Source organism: Urocitellus parryii, chromosome 13 (genome assembly GCF_045843805.1).
Source record: "Urocitellus parryii isolate mUroPar1 chromosome 13, mUroPar1.hap1, whole genome shotgun sequence".
In the NCBI taxonomy this organism is placed as follows: Eukaryota; Metazoa; Chordata; class Mammalia; order Rodentia; family Sciuridae; genus Urocitellus; species Urocitellus parryii.
In genome coordinates, this window is record NC_135543.1 from 63,383,601 (window position 1) to 63,403,800 (window position 20,200).

Consider the following 20,200-nt stretch of genomic DNA (forward strand, 5'->3'; position numbering starts at 1 on the left):
GTTTAGTAAGTGGAAGGTGATGGTGTTGGGGGAATGGTTCTTTCCTGTTTCGGTCATTTCCTTCCGTGTTGAGGGAGTTCAATTAGAGTGATACTCCTGGTTTTGTGTCTTTATCTCACAAGGTGGCTTAATTTAATAAACTTGGGCATGTTCTAATCATCTCCTCCCCTTTGATTTTTAGGTAGCAATCCTTTCCACAGAGAGCTGTTCTCCTGTACAATTTCAGCCCTTAAGTCTTACTTGGGGCAGTGGGGGGCGGTGATCTTTCCTCTCCTTGGAGCTCTGACCTGACCCAGATTGTCTGAAACCATCTGGGAACAGGGGATGCAATTTCCTGGTATCTTTGGGTCTTGCAGTAAGCCATGTTCTCCGGTTCAGCTTTCATCAGTAGTGATGGTGATATTTTGGTCTCCCATCACTACTGATGCCATGTCTTTACTATATTTCTTGGTATGTTTGGAATTTGGTGGGAAGGGAGAGTGTTGTTTATTTGGCTCTCTCAAGACTCCAAAATTGGGTTCAGAGGGCAAGATTGGCTTGATGCAGAAGGGATGCTGTTCCTTCCAAATTAGGAGAAGGCAGTAGTTATGAACAACTTGAGATGCTTTGAGGTACAATGAAGTTTCAGAGATCATCTCAGTAAAGATCAAATAATCACCTGAGAACCAGTCAGCAAGCATGGAGCTGAAAAATGAGCAGAAGGAAAGACTCAGAATGGCCACAGTGAAGCACGTAGCCAAGAATCTGCTAAGAGGACCAAAGAATAGCCAGTCACGGTAACAAGGGCTGAATTGTTTAAAATACACTCCAGAGCTGGGCATGATGGTGTGTGCCTGCAGTCCTAGCCACTGCAGACACTGAGACAGGAGGGTCACTGGAGCCCAGGAGTTTGGGGCCAGCCTGGGCAACTTGGCAAGACTCTTTCTCTCATAAATCAAAACAAAACAAAAACAAAAACCACGCCACATAGCACACTTATTTTAGAGGCAGCAGTGGTTAGCCACTGGATAATGACAGGTTTTGGTCACAGTGGGTTTGATAACAGCCTGGAAAGGATAGGCTTTAAGACAGCGTCACAGCATTGTTCTCTGCACCCAGGCACAAAAGCAGCAAACATTGTTCTGTGAAATATATTTTATTCTTAAAGTATATAAACTTTCAGAAATAAATGAAGGATCTAAAAGGGTTAGACAATGAATATTTACATCTATATTGGTATCAGTGCTAACCTAGTTTTCTTCAAATGTGATAAGTTTAGACAGCCACTAAGGTTATGTGTGTGTATTTTCAGGCTTTTTAAAAAGTATATGTTTAAAAAAAAAACTAGTCAACAGCTGTATATTAGCAATTCCAAACACCAGCAGGATGAAGTTTGAACATCATTGTTTCTCATTGCATGGATATAGTCATTGGCTTTATCAGAGGTTGTTATTAATTAATGGCAATTCAGTCACTTTCATTCAGAAAACAATATACCCTAGCTTATCCCCTGTGCCTGTTGACCCTTCTAGCACTAAGAGAAGTACCAGTTTTTTCCATAAATAAACTTCAAACTGTTCTTTTTTTGTGCGGGCGGGATCTGGGGGTTGCACTTAGGGGCACTCGACCACTGAGCCACATCCCCAGCTCAATTTTGTATTCTATTTAGAGACAAGGTCTCACTGAGTTGCTTAACTCCTTGCTGTTGCTGAGGGTGGCTTTGAACTTGCAATCCTCCTGCTTCAGCCTCTCGAGCCGCTGGGATTACAGACGTGCGCCACTGCACCTGGCTCAAACTGTTCTTCACTTCCCTGACTTCTCTGTACTCCTTTCGTGTTTAACATCATTACTGCATGCAGTTTGGTAGAGGAGCCGGTGGGGTCAGTGAAGGATTCTGAGAGGCGGTTGCACTTGAACCAGGGTGTGGAAGGAGAACAGAATTTGGCAGATGGGATCCAGGAGCACTTCAGTTGCTTCTCAGTGCCAAGGTCTGGCAGGGCTGGAGTTCTTTAGGGATCGGAATCTTAAGCAGGCCCTTTGGTTGGAGAACAGGGTGCAACGGGAGTGTCATCCCCGTAACTGGAGAAGTAGCTTTAGTTAGATCATATCAGGCCACAGGAGGCTCCACTTTTTAAAGTTAAGTGAGATTTTAGTGAGGAAATGTCTTTGTGAGAGGTAAAACCTAAAAATTCAATAGGGTTGTTTGCTGAAATGAGATTCTAGAAGGAAGGGAAATAAAAAGATTTAGTAGAGAGGCAGATAAAGTCAGAAGGGAAGTGAGGAGGAGTTAAAACAGAAGGGGGGGCACTGCAATTTGCTTGAAAGGTCAATGCAAGTAGTGTTGTTTTGTAGTTCACAGAAGAATGCCTCTTGATATTTAGAAATATAAAAATTGTTTTAAATATATCTACTCTGTCAGAATTTTCTTTTCTCCTGCCATTTTATTTTCATTTTTGGTAAAAGAATAAAAAAAGAACAGCTTACGCTAAAAGAAATTAGGTACACATCAGGGACTGAATAATTTCAAATAATTTCTCTTTCAGCTGCATTGCTATTATATAATAAGAATACATTTTGATTCAGAACTTTTATGAAGAACTTGTACACTTTATTGCAACATCTGTTTCTGTGTTTTAATTTCTCTCCTTCCTTTTATAGGTATTTGCATACTATTTTTTTTCAAATGAGAAGACCTTTTGTTTGCCACAAAAAGGCTATTATCCAGAATGTTAATGGGTTTTCAGCTATTAAGATGTAATGATATACCTTGAGTATTTAACTATAAATTTGAAAAATCTCCATGAACAATCTCAAAGGAATACTTAGAATGCACTCCTGGTAAATTGGCTCATTTTCCCGTAATTTACTGGAAGTGCTGATATGAGAGCAGTCCTAATGTGAAAAGTACATTAATCCCTGGAGTTACATTGTATGTATTAAATTATTACTCTCAAAGAATAAAATGTATGAGTCCATTTAGCCCTCATTCACACTTGTTACTTAGAATCACAGTAGAGAAACAATCACTTATCTTTTGATGCACAAAATTAGAAATGATACATTTAATATATTCTAAAACAAGAAGCACAGTGATCAGTTATGATTTTGCATAACAATTGCACTTTTTCAAAACAAGGATCTTTTAGTGAGGAACACAATTCTTTCAGCTTTGTGGAGGCCCATTTCATTCCATTGGTAATTGAAATATTTTTAGAAATCCATAGCGCAGCTTCTTTCATGTCAGTCAAAAAGCTTAGTGTGCCTTCTAGCCATGAGTACCTGCCACGCTGGGGGATTGTTAGGGATGGTAGTCAACTCGCAGGAGCAGCGGTTTGCAGAAGCGTTTAGGATCTTATTTGGAATTTTACCTTATTGTCTTTTTCTTCTTTGCCAGGAGACTGAAAGTTGTGGAAGCATAACTTGTGGCATAGGTGTTTTTTGAGGAAGCAGCCATTTATGATTCTGGAAGATTAAGGCAAGAGAGGAAGCCCCATCTGAGATTTTAACCAACCTTTCAAACAGCAGACTACACCATGGACACGAAGCTGGACCCTTCCAGAGATGATCTGCCTCTTATGGCCAACACCAGCCACATGCTTGTGAAGCACTATGTGCTGGATTTAGACGTGAACTTTGAAAGTCAGACCATTGAGGGCACCATAGTGCTTTTCTTTGAGGATGGAAACCAAGTCAAGAAACAAACTAGTTCCACCAAGGAAACCTGCCAATTGGAGTCAAATGAAGCCTGCACATTTAGGACACCTGAGCCCTGCCATATTCCTGCAACAAATGCAAGGACCGTCTCATCTAAATTGGGATATAATGATTTTGCAATCTGTGATAAAGGTGAAAAAGATACTTTTGATAAAGATGGTAACCATGACAACCAGGAACAGGCTTCTGGTATCTCTAGCTCAGAGTACTGCTGTGACACAAGGAACCATGGGAGAGAGGATTTTTTGCTGGTGTTGGACTGCTGCGATTTGTCTGTGTTAAAGGTTGAGGAGGTGGATGTTGCTGCTGTGCCAGGTATTGAAAAATTTACAAGGTCTTCCAAGCTCTCGGTTATTTCTGAGGAGCTCAGGAATGAGGTTGTTGGTGAACTTGTGACTCTGCCTGCCGATCGTTGGAGGGAGCAGCTGGATTATTATGCTCGCTGTGGCCAGGCTCCTGGCTGTGGGGAACTGTTCTTTGACACTGATACTTGGAGCTTACAGATCCGGAAGCCAGGGGCTCTGACGGCTTCTGAGTTCCCTCATGCCATCAGGATATGGTACAAGACCAAACCCGAGGGGCAATCAGTTGCTTGGACCTCAGACCAGAGTGGCAGGTAGGTTATCTGAGCACTCCACAGTCACAGTAATCTCGCACACTTCAGGGGTGCTCTCAGACAAGGGACCAGTTCTGTGGAGATGCTCTCGCTTCTTCTGTGACATTACCCAGGTAGCCGCAAATCCTAGACACACAGAAAAGCAAGTAAATTCTCAGGTAAACTGAACTCTTAATAGGATTACCTCCTATAAGTCAGAATGAAAAGATTACTTTATTAAGCTCTGGCATTTTGGAATAAGGCGATTGAAAGGCAAGCTTAATGATGAGACTCTGAGCCTACCTCCTGGTTGAGATCACTGTGACTCTCAGTGGAGTCGATGGGAATGAGTCTCCGAGCAAGTATTTTTTCAAAATTCCTTCACAGTGCCCCTAAGAGAATATAGATGGCTGTGAAATTGGGTTGGTGCAAAGCTGGGCAAAGTGCTGTCCAATAAAACCAGCTCTGCTTTGTGACTCTCATACTGTACCTCTCCTTGGGCAGCCGTGCCTCCCTGGACTCTGTCAGTTGTCCTTTGATGTGAGCCCCCAAAGAACTTGAAAGATCTGTTTCTGAGGAGTGAAATAGTCTGTCCTGCTGAGGCAGGGTTCTGCCTCTCTGGCGCCATTCCTGGTATTTGGCACGAGGAAGCTCCCTATTCTTTGGTGCAGGGAAAGGCTTGATGCAGCTTCCTTTTCCAGGGGAGGCATTTAGGCAGCCATTTGTTCTTTTCTTATGGCTCTTTCTCCAATATCCTCTAAATTTTAGAATTAAGAATGTCTAAATCAAACTTAGATTCCTCATTATTTTACCTATTTTTTTTTTGCTAATGTACTGCCAATCATTGCAGAGCTTGGGAGGAGGGATGCCGAGTTTGAGAGCCGCCTTTACAGTTTTGGGAGCAGGGCTCTCCTGCCATTGTTTACATCGCTCCTCAGCTTCCCTCCAGCCCTCTCATACTTCTTAGATTTTTTTTTTTTTTTTAAGTATTACTTTGACTTTGAGCTATAATTATCCCATTCTTTGCCTCTAATCTTACCTCCTGCTCTGGTTCCTAGCCCTCTGAGAATGAGTTCACTTCCTGTCTCGTTTCTAGTCTGAGACAGCCTTTGGGAAATTGCAGAGTTGAGACAAACTTACATCAGTACCAATCATAGTGATTGATTTATGGAATAAGTTATTGGATTTTCTTTGGAGACCAGGAGGGAAAGAAAAGAAGTAGGTGTTCAGATTTGTTTGAAATTATTAGAATTGTGATTTTCAGTAAGATTTAAGTACATACATCTTTGAATATTTAATTAGGAAATTGTAGTTTTTACACTCAGGTATTTTTGAGAAAAGCATTAGAGAAATCGCAACTGAGGGACATTTGACTCGGTATCTGATCGTATTCTTCAACACTATCAAGAGCAGCTTGAACAAGCAAAGTCTAAGAACTTGTCAGTCTGGAGGAGCCTGAGGAGAAGTGATGATCAGAAGTGCTCGAGTGTCCTGAGATGGCAAAGAGCAGACAGGGAAGACAGAGGAGGTCTGAATGCAGCATGCACTCCAGTCACCAGTCATGTCCACTCTTGTGGCAACTAAGACACTAATGACAGGAGAAACTGGGTATTATCTTAAAAAACATCTAATGCTGTTCCAAAACAAAGTTTATTAAAAAAAACAAACCCTCAGATTTAGAAAAGTCACCATCTTTCTCCCCAGAGACCCCCTTTGTAAGATCTGTCCTCCCACTTTTATCATTAAGTGCAGCGTTCTCTGGAGAAGAATCATTATGTTTAAAATTATAAAAGAGCAGTTATCCTCTAAGAAATTATCAATAATTTTTCTTCCCCGTTATTATTCTAGCTATAAAATGAAGTACCTGGAAGTAGTGCACTCCGTCTGCCTGTCTTGGTCTAACCACTTTGCAGTTGTGCCAGCTCTTGAACCTCAAGGTCCCTTCTTGCCTCTGTCCTCAGATCCTGGATTGTAGGTGACATTTGAGTGACTGGCAGAGGAAACATGGATAACAATCTGCTACAACACACTTCTTGGAAAAGGTGTTTACTTTTATGTGCTCTGTGGACTTGTGTGTCCTTTAAAAATATTGTGAAGAAAGCAAGAACAGGGTCAGGAGTATGTAAAGATGTTCTTGCAGAGCTAGAAAGGAACAGGACTTAATATCTTTTTTATTCTGATTTCTAAATACACCCAAGAAAATATTTTTAAAATGGAAATTACTGAGTTCATGTGTTTTCTTCATTTTCGTTGCATTTCTTACATTTTCCCCATTTCACTGAATAAAATGGTATTTGTTTTTAATTATTTTAAATTTAATACCTTTATTTTATTTATTTATTCTTATGTGGTGCTGAAGATCAAACCCAGTGCCTCACACATGCTAGGCAAGCGCTCTGCCACTGAGCTCAACTGCAGACCCTAAAATGGTATTTAAAACCAAAGCCTTCTTTCCATAACCCACTCCCTTTCCCCTTAGGATCTTGAGGGTGGTTGGGGAAGCGCCTCATAGTCTAGTAGGTCTGGGCTTAGCTGATGACATCAGTGAATGAGGGTCAAATAGAAGGGAATTGGGCTCAATCTAGGAAATCTATAAGGGAAAGTACAATTATTTGAATTGCCTTGCAGGATAAGAAAACTAACTGGGGAAGCACATTATAAAGTAAAAGTAATATTAAAATTTAAACTTTTCTAAAGCACCGTGGTATTCTTGATTTAAACTAGGCCAGCCAGGATGAAGTTGGCAAAATACGACTTTTTTCTTTGTTATATTTATTGCTTAGCCATTGGAACAAGGAAGCAGTACACTTTTGTAGTATTTTTAGTTTGACATCAAAAACAGATGTTAAACATGCCCCCTCCCCCACACACTGTGAATTACCTTCATTATTTTGTATCTCACTGTAAAGGAAAGTTTTAGAATTAAAAAAAATGAGCAGAAGAGGCTTCCAAAGAAATTTCAGGTATAAAGGAAGTGTTTCTACAATTAGTGCCTTTTTTTTTTTCTTGCTTCAAGAAACCAATACAAAATTCATGAGAACTAAAGTGGAAATACAGGTTAATTCTGTGATATTATCATATAATTGCAAAGAAGGAGTTAGTAATTCCAAACTTGAAAATGTTTGAAGGGGCTCATGTTTGGCCTCCTTCTCCCACGTCCTCTACGTATAGCTGCATAGCCCAGAATCCTAGGCCCTAAGGAGAAAAGATGGCAAGGGACTATCTTAGCTAAACAGAGTGCCCCAACATCAAACGGGCAGTTGAACAGCAGATGATGATAACAGGCAGCGGCATGCTTGACCAGGAGTGGAGGGTGCTGAAGAGACCTGGGACGTGAGAGCGTAGCTCAGGACTTGAGACATGTCACTTTTCATCCCAGAGCCTACTTTCCTCGAATATAAAATGAGACGGTTCCAGGAAAGGATCTCCAAGTGTTTTCTGCGTATATGATCCTATGAGAGCTACTGTAGATGCAAAGCTGGATCCCTGCTGATGAAGGGGCTTCCAGGTGACAAATACAATCTTTGCCTTTATAGGCAGCTTGCCTGTCTTGTACCCTAAACACCTCCATAAAGAAGTGGTTGAATTCTGGCTTAGAGCCATTCCAGTCCTGTCCATATCAAAGTCGCGTCCTCTGTGGACCTACTATAGAGTCAGTATGATGGGTGAATTCTGATTTTTGTGTTTGTGCCATGAAGTAGAAAGATAATAAGGAAAGGGTGTGGGTGTCGGGGGGGGGGGTGGAGAGAGAGAGTGTGTGTCATAGTTGACTTGTCCTATCCCAGTATTTTTGGCTTCTTGGTTTTTGTGGCATAAAAAAGCAAGAAGTTTTTACTTACCTTCAGTGGAGACTGTAACCTAGTTTGAATGAGAACATGGGGTTGTAAAAAAGATTGGGCACAAATAGAACAAATTGAAAAAGACTGGAGAAGGCCTGAGACTTCGTAATCCTGGGAAGCTTTTAAAAGATTCTGACTGATTTGCCCTGTATGTGGCTCCTGGCCAGGCCCCAGAGACCAGGCCTCACTTTTGGAAGGATCCCATCAAGCCCCACAACACACATGGACCCTGCAGGCTCATCACCCCCTACTGCTTCTCCCAGCAGCCTGTCCCCGGTACTTGAACTGTGATCACCAGCCTCTGAAAAAGGGGTGTCTCGATGGAAAGTAGTGGAACTTAACAACTGTTTTGAACTTTTCTCCTGACTGCAAAAAGACAAATGCACATAACTGTCAACTGAAAAGAAAGAAAATAATGTGCTTCGAATGACTCCCCTACAGGCTCCTTTCTAGCAGGGTCCTTAGGATCGCTTACCTTGGAGGCACTGTCAGTGTGGCTGGGTTTCCTTTGGCCACTAGGTGAACACAGGCATTTAACAAGAAGCTGAAGCAATTGTTATTGTACAGGTTCTTTCAGGTTAGAAGTTCTTTAATGGCAGCAAGCCATGGACCTGCCTCTCTAGCCATCTTACCATGTTTCCCTCTTCTTTATGATTTCCACTGTCCTTATTCCCAACTGCAGTGAACCTGGGCTGCCCAGGTGGTCTCCCTCATGTGTGGATTTCCCAGGGCATGTGAGATGAGCCCTGGTGAGAGAGCATTTTCCTTTGCGTGCTAGAAGGAGTTATTCGGTCTGGAAATAATGACGTTAGAAGCATCAGAGAATTCCAGGCTGGCGCCTGCACATCTCTCCCACAAGCCTTTTAGCAACAGAGCCGAGGTGCAAGGCTGTGCATGTTGAATAAACACAGCTGCATTTATTTCAGTGATTACACATTCAGATACTGTGTAGCCTGTTTATAAATGCACATTGATTTTCCTCCCCTCTGGGTGAGGGGCCAGGGAAGCAGGGAATCAGCTTGCATATGCAGTGGGTCTCATTTGAATGTGTGCATGATGGAAGCCATCTTTCCTCTGGAGTCACTACATAGGATGTATAATCGCGTGACTCTGTGAAGACCCCATGTTTACCTATCCTCTGTCTGCTGGCAGTTGCCCCAAATTCCGCCAGGATTTATCCACAGGATGAAGCTTTCATCTCTGTTAAAAGAGAGTTACCTAACTTTAAATTGTTTTCAGTATTTGCACTATGACGTGAGACATGCAGAAGGATACCAGGCTGTAAAAGATCAAAGGCTTTTGGTTATAAAGAATCTAAGCCCTGGCACTTGGTTTGGGCATGTTGGGAAGGGAGGAGTGAGCCTGTAGCCGAGAAGGAGGGAAAGGCCTGGGAAGGAGGAGGCTGGGATCACAAAGAGACTGCCTTTTCAAGAAGCCAGTGCCTAGGGCCTCCCTCTATCTGTGAAAACATTCCAACAAAAAGCGATTGAGTCTTACTTTAGACATGGGTGTGTTTGTGGGTGTGGCTTTTAAGACTTGTGGCTGGATCTACAGTTTCAGAGCTGTAGCTCTGGATACCAAGTGGGAAGCCAGAAAGAAAACACTTTGACTTTTAACAGAAACGGACTCCAGCAGTGTAAAGGGTAGGATAGGAAAAGAGAATTGTGAGGATGAGGAGTTGTTGGAGGCAGTGCTTCCTTAGGGCCTGACCGGGTCACTAACCCCTTGACAGGAGAGTTTAGTTACCCAGGCAACAAAATGGCTGAAAGAGCCTTCACGAGAATGACAGAAGAAATCTGGACAAAATTCTAGAACAAAGTGTTCTGAACTAGATTGCGAGAGGGGACATAATTCAAAATTGGGAAGGGAAGAACGTGGGCAGCATGTGGGTTTTCAATCTACACTATGAAAGGATCCCCCCCATCCTTGCTGGCACATGACTTGGCACGGATGGTGCGCTGCATGAGTGTCATTCCTAGACTCTCTGGGTTAGGTCTGAGTGTAGACACTTGGTCCCATTTTTGGACACCCCACTGTTTGGGATTAACAACACGTAGTCTCCACATCCATAAATTGACCTCTGCTGGGGTGTGTGTAAAGCCCTTTGTAAACAGATTATAGAATGAGGTACCCTTTATCTTTTCCCTCCCTGCCCCTTCCTGAGTTCCCGTGTTTAGTAGCTTTACCATCCATCTCATCACTTGGACCAGAAACCTCAGAACCTTCTGTGCTTATTATAACTGCATAATGAATCGTTCCAAAATTGATCAGCCTGAAACAGCCAACATTGCTGTCTTAATTAGTGTCTGAGGAGCCTAGTGTCTGTCCTGGAGCAGGCTAACTGGTGCTTCTAGCTCAAGCCCTCCTACAAGGCTGCAGAGAGTGGTCAGATGGGCCTGCAGGCATCTCAAGGCCTGAGCAAGATGGGAAATTCTCTTCCACGTTCAGTCACATGGTCGTTGCAGGCTCAGTTTCTGACTGTTGACCAGAGGTCTCCATTCCTCTCACCATGTGAGCCCCTCCCCTTGGCTGCCTGAGTGTCCTCAGGACTTGGCAACCAGATTCCCACAGGGCAGATGGTGAGAGGGAGAGAGAGAAAAGAGAACCCCAAAGACAAAAGCCACTTATCTCAGCAATAAGATGAGATGGCCATCACTTCTGCCATATCCTATTGGTCTCAGAGCTACCAAATCCTTCCCTTCCTTCTGTGCAGTAGTCCTCAGATGTGACTCATCTCAGATCTGATGGCTTCTTCACGGAAGAGGTGTGGAGGGCGCTGGAGCCTGCGGCACAGGTGGAGTGTAGGGTGTGCCCAGGCCTGGCCTGCCAGCCTCCTGGGGAGGAAAAGAACAATGTGTTGGCAGGCCAGTCTCGGGGAGGGTTTGTTCCCAGTGCAGGGCAGAGAGTCACCCAGGTACGGAGAGCCCAGATGCTTTCAGACTGGGCCTACTAAGCACCTTGGGACTTCAGCCTACCAGGTGGTGGGGTCAGGCCTCTTCGTGCATGAGGCTGAGATGGTCTTAGGAGAGCCCTAGGCAAGGGTGCTTCACTTCTCTGTGACTGCACAGGACTCACTCCACAAGGGTACGGAGACCGGAAGGGGCTTCCTAGAACTCTTGAACCAGAAATGGTAGGGGTCCATTCTGCTTCTGTGAGAAAGAAGGCCCTGTTTCTCAGTGTCTGCTGCTGTCAGAGGACACAGGAGTTGTACAGCCACTTGGCCATGGTGATACGTCCCCTCTTCACTGCTCATTCTTCTCCTTCTGGGGACCCTTCTCTCGTGGGCTTTTGAGGAAAAAGAAAACACCTAATAAGCAGAGTTCTCCAAATGAGGTATGCCTGGACACCACCTACCTGAGCTGCTCTGGGATCCCTCCTCCTTTTACTGCCCTACTTGGGAGGAGGTGAGAACTAACAGCTTCTCTTATTAGGATCTTAAACAGCCTGAGGCTGGACAGTTAACTAAGGTTAAGCCAATTAACCAAGGACCCAAGGGGACAAGAGTGGGAACTCAGAACTCGCTGAAATTGATGGGAGAATCTGGGGCCTTAAATGAAAATTTGCTCCTTATTCTTGGAACAATAAACTTGAGATCAAGAATTATATTCTTACTAGCCAGAATAGATGATCAAGGTCACCTGCCTGCCCTCCCCTTCCTCATTTTACCCATGACAGAGAGGTGAAGGGACCTGCCTGCAGTCTCGTAGTACATTGGCCAGCTAACCTGGATGGACGTTTTCTGACTGCCTTTGGAACTGCGTGTCTGGTGTGCACACCTGTGGGAAAGCGCACGCATACTGCATCTCCTGCTCACTCTTGAGACCACTTTCTGCTCTCAGTGGGATCGTCCCTGGATGAAGGGACTTCATTTCCCAGGCTCTTCTCTTCTGGCTTCCTGCAAGGTTTGGCCAATGAGGAGCACTGGTAGAAGATTTAAGAGCTGGAGTTGGCAAGTAACTTGCCATCTCTTCCTTTCTCCCTGCTTCCGTGTGACCATGTCTCCTCTGTGGTCCTGGCTCCCACTGGACAGTCTAACTTTGGCTTCTGCCATGTGCCCCTGTTGCTGTGGCCTGGTGACATAGCTCCCCCACGCAGAGGAAGAGTCACTGCTGCTCACCGCTGGAGCTGGTCTCAGGCTTGCTTTGCTGTGCCTGGTGGCTTCTCAGCCCTGGTGTCATCTGTGGGTCCAATTTCTTATATTGTTATCTCTCTTTAGGAGGATCCAGCAAGGTTCTCTTGTCCTTACTGGATCCTGACCCACAGAGTAGGGCCATCATTCCGTGTGTTCCTGTGCATTGTGGGAACGGGCAAGTGTCCAATGATAATGTTGTTAATGGAAAGAAAACCAGTTTATCAAAAAGAAGTTGTGCTGTTTCCTCTCTGTTCACTCACACCATAAATTAAACTAGTTAAAACAGCATCATATTTGTCATAAATTCTGAAAAACAAAAAGTGGTCGTATTTTCCTAAGGTGGTTTTCCCAAGGAGTCAATCTTGTACTTTCTGCTCTGCCATTTAAAAAAATGAATTCCTTTGATGCTGTAGGTCCTTTCCACCGCTCAGCCATGGAAGGGCCCTTCTCGGTTTGGGCGGGTTTCTGTTTTTTTGGTTGTAGCAGAGTCTTGCCTTCATCCGTTGGTTTCACACGCTTGCTGGTCACAGCTCTGTACACTTGGCCTTCCCATCACAAGCCTGGTGATCAGGACCCGCAGTCCTGTTTACATGCCAGCCCCTGTTCTTGGCCTTCCCACAAGGATTCCCACAAGGCTTCCATTGGAGAAGGTGGTTTCTAAGGTTGGGTTATCTGCCCGCCAGCACTGGATTTGAGACCACCAGCTTGTTTTTCCAAGCATTAATATCTCGGTGATCTCCAAACATATTTTCTTTTCCAGAACATTTTCCAAAAAGTGTGTAAGAATGTTGGTAAAACTTTTTTCTTTTGAAGGCATAAGAGCCTAAGGAGAGGGGCAAGGGTATGTGTACTTGGCAGACTTGCATCTAAAACTGTTTCCAAAAAATATTTTCTCCTTAAAAAAATCCTCTTTACATATTTAAGTAATTCATTTGGGAGAAATAACCACTCAGCTATTCACATGGCCAGCCCCTTGGCAGCTTCAGTTCAGTGTGCTTTGAAACCAGTCAGCTACAAAGCCTCAAATGTTTTCACTTTGAAAGCTCAACTTAACCTTCACTACCATGGTAGTGAGAAAAATGACAACTCATTTTGAAGATTCTCCCCTTTGTGTCTTTGTCTTTATTCTGCAGGCCATGTGTTTATACTGTGGGATCTCCCATAAACAACAGGGCCCTTTTTCCGTGCCAGGAGCCACCCGTTGCCATGTCAACATGGCAGGCTACGGTTCGAGCAGCTGCATCTTTTGTTGTTTTAATGAGTGGGGAAAATTCTGCCAAGCCAGCACAGCTTCGGGAAGGTACTGTACATGTGTTCTTTGCTTATTTATGTATTGCACACATGCTGGACCCAGGAACCCAATAAGCAGTGTTTTTCTAAACTTTAAAGAGCTGCTTTATTAGTTGAGTTGGAAATGAACATACCATAAAACATCCTGCCAGAGAAAACAAGCAGGGGCTGGGGAGGGGTGCTTGAGAGTCTGGGTTTGAGATTTGGGGCTCTTCATGCCAGAGTTATCAATTCAGGGATTATTTCAGCAGTTGCTTTCACCTAGTGGCTTGTGGGCCATAAGTGGGTGGTCTTGGGCAGACTCTGGGCAGGCAAGTGTGTCATGGCAACACCATTACGGTTGAGTTCTCTGTGGTTTGGACCTGGTTTTTCATAGGTCAAGAGATAGTGCTACTATTGGCTGGCCCGCCGGGGTAGTCCTGGTAGAGGTCCATTCTATACAGCTCTCCTTCGTGAAGTTCTGAACCAAAGGCGTATTACAAAGCTGAAAGGCAAGGGCTAATGCATTCTTCAGGTTTTTATCTGTGAATTACTTGCTTTTCCAGAACTAATCTGTTAGTTCAAACCCTGAGCATATTGATGCAAGGTAGTTGTATTATTTATTTAAATTATGGCATCTCTTCTCACATACTTATTATAGAAACTTTTAAAATACTCAAAAAAGTAAGAAAAATAAAGTTAAATAATTTTAGAGAAAAATGATTGCTAAAGTTTGGTTGCATTTTCCTTCAGATTTAAAATCTATGTGGATAAGAATAATTCAAAATTGTTGTTATAGCATATAGCAGTGTTTATTCTGCTTCTTTTATTCACAGTGATTGTTGAATATTTTTCAGGTTATTGAGTGTTTTTAAATATAATTTTATGTTGGCGTGAAATTTTGTTGCGTGAATTCACGCAACAAAATTTCACGCCAACATCAAATTATATCAGAATTTATTTAACACTCCCATGTCAGATATTTTGATTGTTTCCACATTTTCTCTCCTATCACAAAGTTCCTGAGGAGACATTTTATATGAAGTGGAAGTTGCCAAGCCTGAGGTATGAGCGTGTGTAAAGCTTGTGGTGCACATCCCGTGTTGCTCTCCAGGGGCTGTGCCAGCTTACATACCCCTCAGCCATTGTGAGGTCATGGCTTTCTTGAATTTTGCTCATCAGATATGCAAGGGGGAGTGGCTCTTGAATTTGGGTCACTTTGGTTGTGATTTTCACATGTTCCTATCTGTTTTTTAACCATTTTCATTCCTATCTGTCTGTTCATTTCCTTTGTCCACTTTTATACTGAGGACATGTGAGATTTTCAATAAGTATGTCGTGTTTTAAAATTTGATTAGCTCTTGGCCTGGGGTTGTGGCTGAGCGGTAGAGCACTTGCATAGCACGTGTGAGGAGGCCCTGGGCTCGACCCTCAGCGTCACATAAAAATAAATAAATAAAATAAAGGTATTGTGTCCAACAGCAACTAAAAAATAAATATTAAAAAAAATTGATTAGCTCTTTAAAAAATTAAGGATATTATACCTTTAATTTTACATGAGGTTTCTTACTACAAGTTATTTTAATGTTTGTGAAATCAAATTTATCAGATTTCTTTGGAAAGTCTTTCTTTGTACTCAGATTTACCTGTTTTGTTTATAGCTTAATTTTTATAATTTACTTTTTATTCTATGTATATTGTTTTCAACAGAATTGTGAAATGAGGACTAAGTAATTATCTTTTTCCAACTAGAAAACCAGTTGCTCTAAGTGCACTTACTGTATCTTTTCTGATTTGTGATGCCTTTAAAAAAAAATGTTTAGTTGTAATTGGACACAATACCTTTATTTTATTTATTTTTATGTCATGTTGAGGATCCAACTCAGGGCCTCGCACATGGTAGGTAAGCGCTCTACCATTGAGCCACAACCCCAGCCCCTGTGATGTCTTTTTTATCATAAGCTAGATTTACAAATATGTACTGAAGTCTTCAGTGAATATTTACTTGATTCTTAAAGTAAAGGCAAAACAAAGTAAATAATACATTTAAAATTTTTGTTAAAGTAGATGATATTTACAAATGAAAAGTAGACAACATATTTCAATAAAGTCTCCCTCCTCTTCTTTTTTCCTAGCTGCCCAGTAACCCTTTCCCAGGGCAACCCAGGTTACTAATTTTGCTTGTGTAATGTTCTTTCTCTTTTGTTGCATAAATAGTGGCATGCTATATACGTGAATAGCATTTCTCCCTTTAGAAGAAATTGATCTCATAGATATTTCATGTCAAATCAGAAAGAGCTTTTTTTAATTATCATTATTTTTAAGACTACAGATGTTTCATTAATGGATGCTTCATAGCTTAATTAACTAGAGGCTCTGGACTCCATTCTGTATCCAATAAGGAGTTTGGTGGGTATTCACTTCTAGTGCTTTTCTTCCCCTGTGTCCCCCAGTGCTTGTCTCAGGTCTGTGTTCTGGTTTTTGTATTACAGCCTCTTTTCTAGCAATAACTTTCTTCATTCTTGAGCTCTTAAGTTTGATTTGTCTTTTGGCTGGGAAAAGGCTTTAATTTTTTTTTTTTTTTTCCTGTGAAGGTGGGTGTACAACCTATTTTCTGAGGTCTCTTTCCTATTTAAGTTGACTTTTAATTGTATTCATTTATGAACAGTTCTTGGCTGGATATAGACTTCTTGAGTCAATTTTTTCCCCTTCTTAAATGACTATAAATATTATTACAATCGTCTCTTATTTAGTATTTCTGGAGAGAAATCTGGCAACACATTTTTTTATTCTTTGAAAGTAGTCTGGTTTTGCTGCCTAGATGCTCAGAAAAAAAAATTAAAAAATTTTTGTAATTAAAAACTTCAGAACAAATCTAGATGTGCTGCCTTTCTTTTGAATCAACTTAACTAAAGTTTAATTTACATATAATCAATGCATACATTTAAAATGTATCACTCAGTGAGATTTGACAGATGTCTACACCTTTGTGATTAATCAGCACCTCTGTGATGACCCGGAGCATTCCCATCACCCCAGCAATCCCCTGTGGCCTGTACTCAGTCCTCCCTGCCTGACTCTGTTCAACCACTGAGCTACTTTACATCTCTATAGAGGGGTTTTAGCTTTTCCAAAAATCCCTCTCAGTGCATTTGTTCAGTATGGGTTCTGACATCTGACTGCTTTCACTCTGTGTGGTGTTTGTGAGATTCATCCACATCGATGCAGATGTCAGTAAGTTATTCTGTTTTAATTGATGAATTAGCCATCCATTGTGTGAATAAATCCCAATTTATCCACTTGTTTGTTGGTGGGCATGTGGATTCTTTTGGTCATTTTGAAAAATACGCTGTGATGTTCATGTGTAAGACTTTTGTGGACATGTTTTTCACTTCTCTTGAGCAAGTACGTAAGAGTGGATTTGCTAGACCATATTAAAAGTATATGTGTAAGTTTCTAAACTTATGATTTGGCGCTTGCCAAACTAGGTCCAAAGTGGTTGTGTCCTTTTGTATTCCCACCAGCAATGTGTGAGAGTTCTGGTTGCTACTCATCACCCTAAGCACCCGGCAGTGTCAATCCATGGATTGTTGGCCTTCTGACTGAGGGTGAATACCGTCTCATTGTGCTTTTAGTTTGCATTTCATTTATTAGATGTACTTATGTTCTTCTTTGAAAAGCATCTCTTCCAAGTATTAAGAATACTTTTCTATAATACTCTAGACGTAAACCTTTTGCCGGATATATGTATTACAAAAATATACTCCCAGTCGGTGTGGCTTACCTTTTCATTTATTATTTACACTCTATTCCACTGCTTTTCTGTAGTGACATTTGTTCTTTATTAACTCCACTCTATATGTAAATTATTTCACTGTAACATATCAATCCTTCTTTAAAAAAAACTTCATTTTTTTTTTATGTCAGTCTGGTACCACTTACACCTCAGCCTATCTTCTTCTCGTGGCTTTTTACTATTATTTCGTAGAAGTTATATCTTCTTGTCTCATAATGACAAGACCGGTTTCCTAAACTGGTTTTGGTTTCTGTAGCAGATTGATTCCCCAGACCTGTTCTTGCTGAGTCCAAGGATGATGTCTTTTTTCGCTTGGATTCTGCCAGTTTGGTTTGATTTTCTTCCACAGCCTTCATGGCTTTCTTCTCTCCTGTGACCCAACAGACGGGATAAAGTATGTCACTTTCCTGTGCTACCTTCATTGTCCCCTGTGTTTGCTGAACTCCTTCTCAGTCCAGTAAGCAGAGCCAACCTGATAAGCCTCACTCCTCTGCCCAGGCTCTGTTGTCCTGTTGGCCGTTTCTGGTCAAGTTCTGCTAGACATGCCTGGCCCTTTCTTTGCCCTCTCTGTTTGGTTCCCTGCCATGCTAAAACAAGAGAGTGTGTTTTGAAACACTGCTGTGTTGAGCAGGCACTGATACCAGAGTCTTCCAGCCCACTGAGTTTTCCTTGTGGTTACTGCACTTCCCAGGATGCCATGTGGTCATCCCCTGTGGTATCTCCCCACTGCCCATGGACTTTCTCATTCATGGTTTGGCCCTGTGGTTCAGATGGAAGGCTTTGTATTTGGCCTTGCTTCACAAATTTAAGCATTATTTTTCTTTTTAGATAGAAAAAAAATAATAATCTCATGATTTACCAAGGTTGATGTAAATTATTGATATCAGAATGATATTTTCAAAACTACCAACCTAACACTAAATATAAACTCTGTATGCTTGGAATTCTTGCACATCTGTGAAGCCAAAATAAAATTATAAAACAGATCAAACTCCTAAATCTTAACATTTAGATTAACAATTTAAAATTGGTATAAAGATTAATATTTTGCTGGCATAAAATTGCCTTTTACAATACAAATGTGGAACTGAGGGCTCCCTGTATTTTTTGTTTGTTCGTTTGTTTTTGTGATGATCCACCTTTCCATCACTTTAGCTTACACACATGTGGTGACATCATCTGGCCTTTACTTGGGCAAAAGCATCAGCCTTATGTTCTTTTCGGATTATCTCTCAGTAGTGGTGGTCATCCCCACATGCCTGTTCAGTCGCACAAGCTAAGGCAGACATGAACTCTGAAGTCATCTGGCAACACTCACCCATACCTGCATGCTTTCAGGGGCCAGCAACCCTCAGGTCATTGGCCAGATCCAGCCCACAGCCTGTCCTTGTAAATAGGGTTATTGGATCCAGGGCCATTGTCTAGGGCTTCTTATGTGCTACAACAGCACAGTTGACTATTTGTAAGAAAGACCCACAAAACCTACAATGTTTCCTTCCTGGTCCTTTACAGAAAAAAGTTTTCTGACCTCTGACTTCTACCATATCTGTCTGTTGTTGATCTATCTATTTGAAGATTATCATAGAAAAATTAAAATAAGAATTAACTTTAAAATTTTCATGGAAAACTTTGATACTTCCAGGAATATGTCTGTGGACATTTTTTCCCCCCAACATTACCAGTTGAGAGCAGAGTTATAATAAAGTAGATGTTCACTGGGATTTGCTTGTTCTCACACTACTTACACCTCGTATGATATCACACAATAGATTTTACCAGTTCACACTGAGGAAGGCCTGAGCGAGACAGGGAGAAAGACGTCTACAGGCCACACTGCAGTGTCTCCTGCAGCCGCAGCTGGGGGTGAGCAGAGGGCAGCCAGAGTGCTAATAAAGCTCTTTGCCACAACCAAAAACAGCTGTTCTGAGGATGGAATAATGTCTACAAATGTATCACACCCCCTGGAGAAAAAGGTAAGCGGATATAATGTGATATTATTTCCTCTCCGAGTCGTGTTTTCTAGATTGGCAGATTGGTCTCATAGGACCTCTACTCTGTGGTGCACCATGCCCTTGAAAACTACGAGCTGCCCTGAAAACATGAGTGGCCAAACGTGGCCCAGCAAGTCTCCATTTCCATCACATAGACACATCATCAGCCTGATTAGCACATTCACCGGGCGCCAGCTGATTTCCCGGAAGGAGGAAAAGTACCTGGGGGCAGATAACAGCAGCAGAGATGACAGCAGCCCTTGGGCAGGGACCTCAGAGTCTTTGCTCCATGAGGGAAATCAATCCTCCTAACTCTTTTTAAAAAGAAAGCTAATGATTTGGGCTGTAGGATAATGACCATCGTAAGACTGTTATTAGCTGAATAGTCATTATATTTTTTCAAGAAGGCTAAGTCAAGGCCATAGATTTAGATTAACTTGTTTGACTCATTTATTATTCAGTTTCCTCAGCATGAAGCTATTTGGGCCGCAGGGTTATCCTGTGTGTTATTGTCGCCTGTATTTCCTGCCCCAGTATAGCCAAACTATTGAGTATAGAAACCCAGTGCCCAGTACAATGCTTTGTATATAATAAGTGCTCAAATATTTATTCGATGAGTTCATGTGGCCTGTGTAGTCAGGCAAAAGTAATATGTTCATGGAAGGAACATTTAAACCCTCTGTCCATAGTGACAAAAGTGATTTCAAGGTCATTTCTTTTGTTGTGCTGCTAATTTGAGTTTATGCCTTTTTTCCAGCCTCTATAAATTTTAGAAGAATAAAAATTTGTCTGAGTATGTTATTATTTTTCTCTGGTAATTTTTTGTTTAGTTTACTGAGTCTAATTTAGCATATTCCTACTTCCTAAAAAAAATCCTCTGCCTGT

General features: G+C 41.9%; 1 protein-coding gene across 1 annotated transcript in view; it reads left to right on the plus strand.

Annotated features, from left to right (window-relative positions):
* Positions 1–20,200, plus strand: part of Aopep (aminopeptidase O (putative)) — a 309,373-nt gene that overhangs the window by 34,973 nt on the left and 254,200 nt on the right. The window contains exons 2-3 of the mRNA XM_026401975.2: positions 3,374–4,309; positions 13,393–13,559. Coding sequence (XP_026257760.2) covers positions 3,513–4,309; positions 13,393–13,559 — 964 coding nt within the window. The 5' untranslated portion in view covers positions 3,374–3,512. The remainder of the gene's footprint in view (positions 1–3,373; positions 4,310–13,392; positions 13,560–20,200) is intronic.